This window comes from Fusarium poae, chromosome 2 (genome assembly GCF_019609905.1).
Source record: "Fusarium poae strain DAOMC 252244 chromosome 2, whole genome shotgun sequence".
Taxonomy (NCBI): domain Eukaryota; kingdom Fungi; phylum Ascomycota; class Sordariomycetes; order Hypocreales; family Nectriaceae; genus Fusarium; species Fusarium poae.
Genome location: NC_058400.1, coordinates 9,125,184 through 9,138,038, shown reverse-complemented (window position 1 = coordinate 9,138,038; position 12,855 = coordinate 9,125,184). Strand labels below are relative to the sequence as shown.

The following is a 12,855-nucleotide window of genomic DNA, read 5'->3' as shown; positions in this document are numbered from 1 at the left end:
AAGGCTCAATATACCGACAAGGCAGACCGCGATGTCATGCATTCATTTCCAAGAAGGGTAAAAGAGCAACGTCAGGCGTTTAGATGGTTTTCAGCTGTTCGAAATACCTGCTTTTAATAGGTCAGAAAGAAATGGCTTGCAGATTCTATTTTCGCATAGCCAGTAGAAGTGCATTTCCACTTCTGTTTCTCACCAACAGGCGCTTAAATGCTGGCAGCCTGCTTGGCGAGACGATGTGGCTGGTTGGCAACTTCAAAAGCACCAAAATAGCTCAACCTACGATTTCGATAGAGATAAATAGGTAGAAAGGATATTCTGTAGCAGATAACGGCAGTGGCTAATATTTTTGATCACATTTTAATTAATCTAATGTTCAGATTGCTTGTTATTATCTTGATAATGGAATTGTATTTATGGCTGGTAAAGAAAATGGAGCTTAGTAAAAGCCTAAAATACAATCTCGTAGAGGCTCATCCAAACATCGCCTTAAAGTATCCTGCCAACTTCTGATACCAGCAGGGCCATAGAGTAAGACTATATAGCCTTAAAACAACAAGTAAATAGTTAGCCAAGTATTTGTAGATATAGATAGGATATCTTACTTCACCAAGTCACGGTAGTAATTTCCCCATCAAATTGATAGAGTTGACCATTATACTCCCATGTTCCGACCAACTTCTCCTGACCATCAACGCACTGAGAGATGATGTTTCTATAATAATTAGCTAAGTTCTTAAAACACTGCAATTGTCATACTCAGTAGCGTCCTAGAGAAAGCAGACCTGTCAGTGAGAGTCATAAGTCTTTGTTTAGTAACTTACCCAGCAGTCCTTGAATCCCTTCTGACCCCCAGTATTCTTACGCATCAGGGAGACATTAATGGTATGCCTTATGAAGCGCGGTCCGTCCTTTTTGGTGGATTCAAATTGATAGCTTTTGGCGGCTTGTACTGTACAGGTCTGCTGGTAGGCACAGTCAGAGTTGCTACACATCTTCTGGCGAGCATCCCAGTAGGCGTCACGCAGTTTGGTAACACCGCTATTAGCTCCGCCTAGACAGTCCGCTGCCAGTGCTGACGTAACAAAAAGCGCGAGGGCGGGGAGTGTAATGAGTTGCATGTTGGATAGTTGAGAGATGGAATGACTGGGAATACAAAGGTGATGTGATTCTCGAAGTCAAACTTGTGGTAGATGGACCTAGCTTTATACCCATTTAAAGACACGAGCGTTGATGGTTTCAATTAGTGTAATTGAGCTGTAACTTGGCTGGCTTACTAGAGAACCCCGATCATAGTCTTACTGAGCAACTCGCAATAGTTCTTTCTTACAGGGGACATCCTTATGATTACTGACCTTGAAATCGATGTGGCTAATCTCAGTAAGCAACGCCGATGTTACGGGAATACTGGCACTTTTGAATTTATCCCCGTTGCTCAGTAGTCTGTCACGTGTGGACGCGTTTTAACAGTCGCGTTGTCTGAACCATTTCTACTACAGTATAATGCCTGGAAGATTATAGGCAGGGTATAAAAAATACAAAGCAAGGGTTATTAGTTAAGAAAAAAAGATAACAATAAGACTTTTTCTTTAATAAAAGGCCTAGAAAAAGAAGAATAATTAATAATAAATTATATAAAAGCATTATTCTTAATAGATATCTCTTTAATCTCTTATAGATCTATAACCCTATTATAGCTCCCTATGGGGTATTTAGCCCTATACTTATTCTTAGGGTCTACTATATATATAGCAGAATGTCACGTGTATAGATTACTTTGTCAGTAAATCTGGCACTTTAATTAGTAGAATTCACAATTTAATCTGGGGCTGTTTAATTAAATGAAATAGCTCACCGCTTCTGTAACGGTTGCACCTAACCGCTAAGCCACAGGGCAAAAGATCGGGCCATAATCACTATGCTAGCGATTACAGTGGTGCTTACAGCTGCCTATAGGGGCCGATCGTAACACGATGCTCCCTCTTCAGGGGTTTTCGCCCTCGAAACCCGCTGAAGCCGGCTGCCTACAGGGGGAACCAAGCCCTGTAACAGTACGCGGTACAGCACAGCTGCCAACCTCCCAAGGCATACCCCGCAGTTGCCCTAACCGCGTTACGAGGGTACCCTTGTGAGCAGCTATTCCAAAGGTCAGAGGGGGAACCGAACCCTTAACCTTCGGGCCACCCGCTTAACAGTGATTATCGTGTAACGGTTGCACCTAACCGCTAAGCCACAGGGCAAAAGATCGGGCCATAATCACTATGCTAGCGATTACAGTGGTGCTTACAGCTGCCTATAGGGGCCGATCGTAACAGCTTCCGCTTTTAATAGAGAAATTCAAGACTTGTTAAATCTTCTTTAATATACTTTGTTTATAGGGGAATACCTTCTGATAACATCATGAGACCCCCCAGCTGTGACCGTACGTCTCCCTTCTCTGCTTTCCAGTCATGCCACTAATATTCCTCCCAGCCGCCTCGATCCGATCGATTGACGCATTCCATATCACCCCCGGCCAAGAAAGAGTGATATTCAGATGTACCGACGACAAAGGTCCACAGGCGATAATCAGCGAGTTCCATCTACAGAGGAAAAGACCCCAACTTGTACAAGGCTTTTGGAGGAAGCAAGCCAACCTCCTCCCTGCCGACCGCAACGACGAAAGAGGCGATCGACATCGTGTAACTGGGCTCGCCTCCTGGCATGTATTACGTGTCCATGACTATAGGTCTCCCGGGCCCAATGAACACGAATTGCTTGTCCAGTGGTGCGGGTATACAAAAGACCAGGCTACATGGGAGCCGTACGCTAAAGTCTGGGAGTCCAGATTTGAAATCGTGGAGGAGTATTTCGAGAAGCAGGGGCGGGAGCTACCTGTCGCTATTGATAGGCACGAATCTGATACGAGTGATGACGAGGAAGCTGATCAGGTCAAGGAGGAACCTCGAGAAATCGGGATTAAGGAGGAGAATGATGACTGAGAAGTCAGAGGCTACCACTCATCAAGATACTTCTGACAATGAGATCGCGTTTGACAAAGCAACGAGAGGGCATTGGGATGCTTTATCAGCGCATCAGGGTCTGCCGACGTTGAGATGCATGGAATATCATTGGCAAGTCCAATCTGTTGTGACATTTCATCATTGTTTTAGGTTTGGGTATCATTTTCTTGATTATATTTCATATATAAGCAGACTGTAGACAATTAAATCGAGACAGCGCATTCATCATTATCAATAGTTTGGGAAATTGAAAATTCATTGTCATTTGCGCCGTTGATGTAGGCAATCAAGCAGTTGCATATACGAATCCATGTCACCATTACCGAGTTTTATGAAGACAGTAAAGTATAAGGAATGAGAGTTTACTCTAGAGTAGCAATCAACTAAGATAACCCGCCTGTCGTGGCAAAGAAAGCCACAAGTCATTGAACCTCGTCGTTGTTCTTTGTAGACCTCGTAGGCTGAAAATGCGAAGTTCCATGGTGAAACATCACTCTTCTACCCCCAGAGGCCCATCCAAATTGAACCAATCCTCCATCTGAAGTATACCAAGAGACATCTCGCCGATTATTCGTAGGTGCTTAGTTGCAGTCATCGCATCGAAGCAGGCAAGCCGTCATGCATCCAGTTCGCTGAAGAGCAGACTTGCGATCAGGTCCGCCATAGTCTATGTTACGTTAGTTACATTCCCGAATCTGTATCAAGTAGTATTATTTACTGCTGTGACACTCAGAAGTGCATGTAAGGCAAGAGCCTTGGAAAGGAGCTCCAGCGCTGCAGCCAGCCATGACGGCAGACACGGAAGAAAGAGCAAGGAGGATGAAAGATGTAGGCTGCATTTTGAATAGGGATGTGGTTGGTAAAATGGTGGTTTTGAAATGAGTGCTGGGGAATGAGTTGTTGGTGTTGTATCAAATGTAGTTGAAGGGTATTCCAAGATATTTATATACCTGATGACAAAAGACACACCGACGTTCCGTTGAACCTATATCCCGTCATTTTAACTTTTAGACATAAAAATAAGCACTAAAGGTTAAAACAATCCTTATTCTCTTATCAATCGCTGACATGCCAATCGGATATTGATGTCAAGTATCCAACATCCACATACCCATTTTTTATTACTTGTATAATATCCACATCTCGGATCCTTCAACTTTGCTTTTCGGCTGGGAAGAAAAGGCCGATCCTGGTGAAATGCCTCATATGTCAACCCCTTCAGGATCTGATAAGTGGGAAAGCGGCTTACTTGTCTGACAAGAGGTCACATATAGTATTCCTTCTTACAGCTCCATATCCTGTTCAAGTATAGATACGTGGGTATTATTGCTCAGCCCACTACGCAGGAAGAACTTTGCGCATTGCCGTTACTCCCAAGACCCTCACTTATGGATCCTTTTTGCTTACACGGGATTCCACTTCTGGATGTGTCCGACGGTCCGGCCCCGGTTTCTACAATACGATGCAATTCTGCATTGTCCTCTACATCCCGGTTCTGGAATCCTGTTCCTTCAATGGGGAAATCTGGAGCTATCAGCTACGGCATCTAATATGTAGACCAGCAAAAGCTGACGGCCCAGAGTGTAGTACTTCATTTGATTATGTGTCTTCTGTACGCCAAAGACTTACTGGATCACGAGGTGGAAGTGTAGTGGTCAAGGAAGATGTTAGGCCGGGACGTCGCGCAGCCCATCGAAGACTGACGTTTGATTGGCCATGGTGTCGCTACAGTCATGTTGTGAGAAAAACAATTCACGATCGGCATTCGAACAAGCGAACTCGAAAGCAACTGATTTCACCATCATCAGCAACACATCACACCTCACATATTGGGAAGTCGGTCAATCTCAGTGGTTGATTCATCTGTTCACAGATGGTCCGCAATGAGGCCAGGCCAGTCCATCATCTAGACGAATAAGCTCTTGGCCTCTGACAGGAAACCACCACCAGACAACAGCTGTCCTGGTTCTACGGCACTACCATGTCTAGATACATGTGTGCCTCACTCCAAAATTATCAAACCATCTGTTTCAATCCGACGACCAGTGTGTAGCAACACAGGTTTGTTTCCCTCATTCATCATTGCCTTCTAAATCGTAGCCTTCTTCGACAGACCCATACTGGTTGCCAGTAGCCGACAACACGTCCCACATGGATTCACCCTCTCCAACAATGATGGAGTACGCCAAGCGAGCGTAATGCTCAGCAGGTTGGACTAGCTGTGGGTCAATCTCATCATAGCACTCAATTAGTTGGAAGAAGAGCCATGGGATGTGGAGTTCCATCATTCCCCAGTGCTTGACCTCAAAACGAGACTGGCCACGGGCATCCCCGGGCGCAGTTGCGTGAATCACATAGCCCATTGCCTCGAGAGCCTTGATGAGCATTTGGGCAGCTTCAACAAAATCTCCATCCTGGCGGCAACGGATCCCAGTGTACCCATAGAGATCTGCGAGTAGCCAGCGAATCTGTTTGGCAGGCTTGCCGCGGTACATCTTCTCAAAACCCTTGAGAAGCTTGGTGGCTTTATCAAAGTCAAAAGGTTTGTCGCTGGGCAGCTGATTCATAAAGTCGTTGTGGAGCTTCCTGCGTTGAAGCAGCACGGTATCGGTAGTCTTGTGTCGTTCCTTGCACAATTCGCAATCACACACGAATCCCCACTTGGCCAACTTTTCCTGGGTCTCCTCGTATGACTCGTTGTCCGCGGATGCACGGTACGGAAACGTCAGCTCAGTACCGGCAGGAATGTCGCGTGCGGCACGAATAATCTGCATATCGCCGATGAAAGAACGTCGACAGTTGCCGACACATGAGTGATTGACCCTAGCTGCAAGGAGCCAGACACCGGCACTGGTGTAGATGGGCCGTTCGCGGGATGAAGGAGTTTTTTTGCCACTCCAAATGACGTTCTTGCAAAAGTCGCGAGTCGTCCTCGGGGAACCGAATGAGTTGAGTGAGAGGACTTTCTCCACAAGGAAGCTATAAATGTCATCGTCAGTAAACGTTTATAAACGGTGTCGAAGCAAAGCTAAACTTACGAATCCACAACGGGAGCTCCGTCACATTCAGAAACCTTAACCTTTTTGAACCCCCCGTCGAAAAGTCCTTCAAAGGCAGAGAGAGAGTCCGGATCATGGTACAACTTCTGGACGACCTGAGACCAGAGATTAGCAGATGCGCCCGCTGTGATGCGCTTGGTATTGAAGTTCACCATATAGGTGACCTGGTCCAAGAGGCGGGTCTCGTCCATGAAAGAGTAGGCAAATGCTTTCTCAACGAGAAGCAATTCTCCTGCTGATACTGATTTGGTGGTGAAAAGTCCGCGTCCACGACCAGGCGAGTCTCGAATCTCAACGGAAGTGGAGAATGTAGCGCAGTCAACCAGAGGGGGCCCTTCCGTTGCTTTGGCGTGTTCATACATCTGTTTGAAGTTGTAGTTCCCCGTGCGCTCTTCCTGCAGTCTAGACTTGACCCGCTGCATGGTCGTCTTGGCCACCATGCTGTCGGGAAATGCATCCAAGACTGTCTGGAGCATCACTTCACATTCCTCGAATCGTTGAAGGTTGTAGAGGGCAGTGTAGTGGCGAAACAAAGCCTTTTCGGAAGGAACTCTGGGGTCGTAAGCTTCCGTGGCATCTGAAAGGGCCTTGGCAGATCGACCAAGCTTGAGGTTCGTAAGAGATCGGTTCAGGTGAGCAAGTTGCTTGTCTTCGAGAGTATCCGCCTCGACAAGAGCCTGCGTGTATCTGTCATGTACTCAATCAGCCATGCTTGTGAAAGCGTTTGTGTGATGTGGCTTACTCGAAATGGGCATTACCCCACTGTTTGTTACGAAAGGCCTTGTTGCCTTTCTCACGGTAGCCGGAACTGCTGTTCCTTTCATCCATTATCACGTCGCCTCTCCATTTCTCAGGGATTCTCTCGTCGCCATGAGGTACGCCAATGATGTCGCCGGGGTGGTCAATCCGCAGGCAATAGTAGGCTGTCTGTTTCTCGAATGGTCCATAGGAATCGCTGTCGAAAGCTCGCTGGAAGAAAGGATCCTTGACAATGCAAACTTTGTAGTCGAGAATACTAACATTGCAGGGGATCTGCTTCTCCTCAGGCTGTTGAAATAGTTGCAGTAAGATACCTGTGCCGTTCTCGTCCTCTGCGGCTGCCAGAATCGACTCGGTACGGTCTGGGGGTGACAATATGTGGAGAAGAACCTTTCGTCCGCGATGATGAGTTTCAAGTTGCATCTCGGAAATCTTGATCGGCTTCAGATCTTTTTCTGCGATGGTACACGGCGGGTAAGGCGCAGGCACCTGCGTGATGGGGATACTCTTGTTGTACTCGTCAAGGATCTTTGAGTTTGGGAATGGGTAGCGGGTTCCAAGAATCTTCTCAAAGATACCTGAGCCAGGAGTTGATGAGGGCGCTGTGAGGAATCTTGCCATGAGTTTCGCAAAGAACTCGGTATTGAGAGTGGACGCGGAGGGGTGATCTTTGACAAGCTGGCCCTTCTTCTTCATGGATTTGGCTTTGGCTTTTTCGATTTTCGTCACCCAGTCATGGATGCTCTGTTCGTCCGGACCGTCGAGGAGGTCCATCGTGGCGGCGATCGGAGTTTCTGAATAATGAGCTGATATCAGAGGCTCAAGAGCGTGTGATGTTAGAAGAGGGAGAGAATGGAAGATGCGGGGGTCAGGTTGGGTGATGAATAATGGTAGATTGAGAAATCGAGGAGAAGGGGAAGGCGCGCTTCAGTGGTGATCGCGTCAGGTGCCAAGGCAACCACGCTGCTTGAATGAATTCTTGTTTTTAGGCCCACGTGCACTGACAAACAGTGACAACAACTGCATGCAAAGCACAATTTTCAGCGTCACCCAACGGCACTGCGCATTAGTGACAGAAATGACCTGATTTTGGACGGGACTTTGCACCTAAGACGATATTGTAATGTGCGCTGCCGTCGGGGATTGATTCCGGCTACTTTTGCTTCTTCTTCTTTCCAATCTATTGATTAGTAAACATCAAATTTACTCTATTTCAGACCTCGCTAACGGCAACGTTGAGTCCTGATCAGTCGGATTCGTTTTCTTGTCTCAGTCATAGTCATGACCCCCCTCATGTTTCTTCCCGCAACAAACCTAGTATTCATACATTTTGTATTGGCCTGATGCAGTTTTACTTCGTGATCTGGGGCGAAGACCTCCGCCTACAAACAACTGCTTTCGGAACAAAGCCAACCCGATTACCTCATAATGTGACTGGAAGTTGAAAATGATGTTGTTCAACGTAGTGATAGCCCAACTGTTGTACGGCCCAAGCGTCAAACGCCGAGCTGTTACATCGATCAGTGACAGCTGAGCTTTATGCACCGGTATTAAGCAGGCAAAACGGTTTTGCACACCCGGGGAACCGTTCCGTCATAAATGTGTAACCTCAATTATTATCTAATCCTCACGATTATCCTTTCTCTGCTGGAGATTAACATCCGCACTTCCTTGCGTATTCGATATCTCATCCGTATCTGAGTGCTGGTTTCGCATGTTCTGCTTCAGCAATGACTCAGTCGGAGCAGCTTCCCGTGTTCCATTCCCATCATCTGACTTCAGTTCAACAGCAAAGAAAGTAGCTTCATCACTGCCACCTTCTAATCCCTTTCCTTGCCGTCGCAACTTCAGTCGAATTTTTCCAATATTCTTGGACAGAGGCTCCGCCCCTGACGTTTCCGCATTGGGGACCACAGCGTCAAGACCTGGATTCCTTGTTGTCCGCACAATAGTCGAGAAGGAGTTGGCATATGATGCCGAAGCAGATCTGATGCATAACAGGCCATAGATGACAATGATCATAGAGAACAATATTCCTATACCGTATGCAATAAACAGGTTTCGAGGCTCATACGAGAAGGCGTTCTGTGCTGAGAAGCGAGTGATAGGACCGTAAGATGCTACAGTATCATTTTGCCTGATGAATCTCGTTAGATAATGTTCTCCTCAAACATGACTTTATACATACAGAAACTGAACGTCGCTGAAAATGCTTATCGTCACATTTGCAAAAAGCTCTTCCAATGTATCACCCATAGACATGTACTTTATCGGAGACTTTGGTTTCTCTCGATACAAATGATGCATATCTGGAGACTCGACAAGTGTAGTAGATCCTATCCTCGTGCGCTGTGCTGCGTTGATATTAGTAACCCACGGTGAACGCCATGTAGCCCCCAGAAGCAGATCTCCCATAGCATTCATGAGCGAGAGGTAAGCGGTGCCAGGATTGCAGTGGTGAAATTGCTTCCCCTCCCGACACATACCAGCGTCCAAGATTGATACTCCGTTCAGTTTTTCAATGTCGTATTTGATGTCCTGCAGGCCGTTGTCGAATGTGAAATTAATAGAGTATGATGAGTTGTAGAGCTCGCATTTAACTGTGTTCTTAGCTTGCTCGCCCTGGCCGTCTGGCGTGACAACGTAGAATGTAGCAGGGCTGACTTGGCTAGATCCTGAATAATATATGTCCTCAGCAGTGCTGTCAAGTGTTGGGGCCGTATCAACCAGACTATCGTCCAAAGCTTTATCAAGCCCTCTGATAGCACAACCTTCCGTCGTCGTCGTCTCGGGACGACACGTGGGCACAAAGCCGACGTATGTTATGTTCCCGTCCAACTTGGAGTACCTCGCGATGACCTCGCTTACTTTGTCTGTAAATGTACGATTCTTGGGAGTGTCGCATGAAATTGAAGGACCGTAAAGATTGACTGCGTATGAAGAGTTGGGGAAAGGCGCAGGGATGTTTAAGATAGAGCCCATTGTTGCGACTGGTAAGAGTAGTCTGGAGATGTGGGCTGAGTGGCTGATACGATTGGTATCATACCACTCGCCAAACCAAAAACTTTTGTCGTAGTCGATACTTGGAATAAGGCTGTTCATTACTGTGATATTTGGCTCAGAGGATATTTCTATGCTTAAAGTAGCAGGCGTGACAACTGCAATAAGTGGAAGAACCCTTGCTAGACGTCAGCAGTAACTCTTATTTGCTTCAGATATTCTACTGACCAAGCTATTACAGATACAATTGTCAGAGCTGGTGCAGCAGTCCACAACTCCAAAGTAGTGAAATCCCAAGGATTGTGCGACACCCCAAATAGTGAGTCGATGCCATTAATCGTGACAGACTTGGATCGCAGCGTCCGCCACAGAATCTGTACGTATGCAATTCCTATAGCTGCTGATAAGAGTGCCCTCACAAGAAAGGCCATTCCAGTACCAATACGTAAGAACCATTCTTGTTGGTTCTGATTTTGGACGATTCGATCGTTTAAATAATCGTAAAATAAATGATGACCAATAGCGAGGGCTACTCCAGATACGAGACTTCCTGTCATTAAGATGAGGGTCAATTTATGTTGCGCCATTTCGTCGCTTCGGTCGTAGTGGATTTGTTCTCATATCTCAACTGGAAATAGTAGATGGGAAGGCATTGGAGTAGTGATGTGAAAGCTCAATCCTGTGGGGAAAAGGTTGGGAATTAGCATCTGACAGGAACAAGAATCTACCCCATATCAACATCATATATAAATCAGCCTGGCGCTACATGAGCACAAGATTCGGCATTGATCGTCCTCAAAAGAAACAAGGTATTGCCCCTGCGGTTTCCGTACAACAGGGCGGTGCCAACAGCAAAGATGACTGGCCAATATACTGCGTTGCCAAGACAAGCTGCATTGAATCCTTCGGAGAACCTTTGTGACGTCAGGGGAAACGAGACAAAGACGCATAACCAGAAAGAAAGGACTTCAATTTATTATGCTAACACAGGTCGTGATGTCTTATTTTGCAATTACTCCCACTTGGACTTGTTCTTCTCAACAAACTCCTTCCAAGTAACCGGCTTCTCATCAAGCATGTCCAAGCTCTCCTTCAAATTAGCCCCACCATAGTAACCAGGGTCCTCCAATAGCATCATGTTCTCTGTCAATTCGTCCGCAATGGCTGCAGGCAAGAATGTCTTGAATACATCGGCGGGAACTTGGTTGAAAGTAGCAGGTTTGCCCATGACCTCACTAAACTCGGAGATGATTCGGTTGGGAGTGTAGTAATCTGTGGCTGCAAAGATGCGCGTGTTGATAGTACCGGGGAAGTTTTTGATGGCAGCCTTGACAAATTTGCCTGTACACGTTAGTATGTTTGTCAAAGAATCAATTGCGGTTTGCGAAAACTTACCCATATCGCTTTGGACATCAAAGATTGGTACTTGAGTCTTATCGCCATGACCGGGAAGAGCCCAAGCGTAGCTACCATCCTCGTTCTTTCGGATCGATGTGAACAAGTTGGAAGCAAAGAAACCAGGAAGAACAAAAGTAGCAGGAACATTAATCTGTCGGATGTACTCCTCAATCTCAGCCTTGCCCTCAAAATGCTTAATGTGGGTAAGACGACCGTTGCTAATTTTGTTTGTGTCGAGCAGAGACGAAAAGACAAGCTGCTTCACGCCTGCAGATTTGCAAGCATCAGCGACAGCCTTGCCTTGGGCAATCTCGCCATTTCCGCTGTTGGTTTCCCAGTAGTTTGTGACCAAGAATACAGTGTGAGCGTCTTTGACAGCTGGAGCGACTTGTTCGGCGGTGTTCATGTCGGCCTGATGGAAGTCAGTATGAGCTTTTGTGTGTGATGTTGATGGATAACATACAGAAACAACTTCAACTCCCTTTGCGGCGAGCTCTTTGGCAGCTGGCTTGGAGACATCACGGGTGATGCCACGGATCTTGAACTCTTTGGAGAGAGCGGGGTCGTTGAGGATGGCGCGGACGACTGAACCGCCCTGGTTGCCTGTGGCACCGAAAACTGTAAGAATCTTTGACATTATGGATTGATTATAGTGGATGATTTGTGTTTATTTAAATTGGTGTTCAGATGAGGTGAAGTCGAGAGTGTGAGTTGATATCGAACTAACTACTGGATAGGATGGGTGACGATTCTTCTTATAGTGACACAACACTAGAGCCATGATTGCACATGCATCTTCAATTGGACGCCTCGCTAAGGTCCAAAGTTCCGAAAGCCACAAATCCTACAGAGCATAATCCTCCTTCCTGAACCACTCACTCAGCCTTAGTAACAAGACCAAAGGCTGAATAATTTCGTATAGGTAGATAGTAAGCACTATGAAGGATTCGGCCTCGGGGAATGCCAAGACATCGAGCTGCAGCCCTGATTGAATGGAGCTGATATTAACAAATATTATTGGAGGGAATAATTGTTAGTGAGAATATTTTATGGAGACAGAAAAATGACAAAGCAACTTAGTCAACTTTGTGAGACAAGCAGAACAGAGCAGGGTAGGTTCGGAAAACGAGGGGATTACCGAGCGCGAGAATACCGACTTTTACTTTGTGATGCTATTCAACATTGAAATGCCATAATTAATACAATTATTGACAGTTGGAATTGGGATGACTAGCTTGTGTTGTGCCTTATGAGCTATGTATAAACATCAACTGTCATTCATTCTCTGACCAAACGCAGCAGGAGGTGTGTGAAATCATTGATACAGGGACACATGACCCCACATATCTAATGTTCTATTTAATTCTATTGAGGCACTTTCTATCTTACCATGTCATATGTCAGAACATCTGATCCCAAGTCCTTTCTATCGTAAACTTTATTGTACAAAAAGATATATGCCAAGGTTGTCTGCTATTCCACTTATCATCTCGCGAGAAGATGAGTCTCTGTCAAGTCTGTCGCAAAGCCTTGCCCTCTAGTCCAGTGTTGGATAACAACCAAGGCCCAGTCGCAGAGCTACTGTCAGATCCCGTCAGTTAGTCTGAAAGGTCTGTTCGGCGAACAACGAACCTTTGTAC

At 46.1% G+C, this 12,855-nt stretch overlaps 6 protein-coding genes across 6 annotated transcripts; 1 reads left to right on the top strand and 5 right to left on the bottom strand.

Annotated features, from left to right (window-relative positions):
• Nucleotides 1-603: 603 nt before the first annotated feature.
• On the bottom strand, nucleotides 604-1,118 carry FPOAC1_007119 (uncharacterized protein; the record flags this gene model as incomplete). The annotated part of the gene is made up of 3 exons (XM_044851587.1): nucleotides 604-712; nucleotides 757-767; nucleotides 822-1,118. The coding sequence occupies 3 exons, from the start codon at nucleotides 1,116-1,118 to the stop codon at nucleotides 604-606; spliced, it is 417 nt and encodes a 138-aa protein (XP_044710299.1).
• Nucleotides 1,119-2,397: 1,279 nt separating this feature from the next.
• On the top strand, nucleotides 2,398-2,978 carry FPOAC1_007118 (uncharacterized protein; the record flags this gene model as incomplete). Its single annotated transcript, XM_044851586.1, has 2 exons — nucleotides 2,398-2,419; nucleotides 2,470-2,978. 2 exons carry the CDS (start codon nucleotides 2,398-2,400, stop codon nucleotides 2,976-2,978), a joined length of 531 nt encoding a protein of 176 aa, XP_044710298.1.
• Nucleotides 2,979-3,580: 602 nt separating this feature from the next.
• Nucleotides 3,581-3,838, bottom strand: FPOAC1_007117 (uncharacterized protein; the record flags this gene model as incomplete). Its single annotated transcript, XM_044851585.1, has 2 exons — nucleotides 3,581-3,666; nucleotides 3,718-3,838. 2 exons carry the CDS (start codon nucleotides 3,836-3,838, stop codon nucleotides 3,581-3,583), a joined length of 207 nt encoding a protein of 68 aa, XP_044710297.1.
• A 1,233-nt stretch (nucleotides 3,839-5,071) lies between these two features.
• FPOAC1_007116 (uncharacterized protein) lies at nucleotides 5,072-7,591 on the bottom strand (the record flags this gene model as incomplete). The annotated part of the gene is made up of 3 exons (XM_044851584.1): nucleotides 5,072-5,978; nucleotides 6,038-6,745; nucleotides 6,801-7,591. The coding sequence occupies 3 exons, from the start codon at nucleotides 7,589-7,591 to the stop codon at nucleotides 5,072-5,074; spliced, it is 2,406 nt and encodes an 801-aa protein (XP_044710296.1).
• An 846-nt stretch (nucleotides 7,592-8,437) lies between these two features.
• Nucleotides 8,438-9,799, bottom strand: FPOAC1_007115 (uncharacterized protein; the record flags this gene model as incomplete). The annotated part of the gene is made up of 3 exons (XM_044851583.1): nucleotides 8,438-8,954; nucleotides 9,006-9,171; nucleotides 9,304-9,799. 3 exons carry the CDS (start codon nucleotides 9,797-9,799, stop codon nucleotides 8,438-8,440), a joined length of 1,179 nt encoding a protein of 392 aa, XP_044710295.1.
• Nucleotides 9,800-10,829: 1,030 nt separating this feature from the next.
• FPOAC1_007114 (uncharacterized protein) lies at nucleotides 10,830-11,852 on the bottom strand (the record flags this gene model as incomplete). Its single annotated transcript, XM_044851582.1, has 3 exons — nucleotides 10,830-11,158; nucleotides 11,213-11,627; nucleotides 11,679-11,852. The coding sequence occupies 3 exons, from the start codon at nucleotides 11,850-11,852 to the stop codon at nucleotides 10,830-10,832; spliced, it is 918 nt and encodes a 305-aa protein (XP_044710294.1).
• Between the last annotated feature and the right edge of the window lie 1,003 nt (nucleotides 11,853-12,855).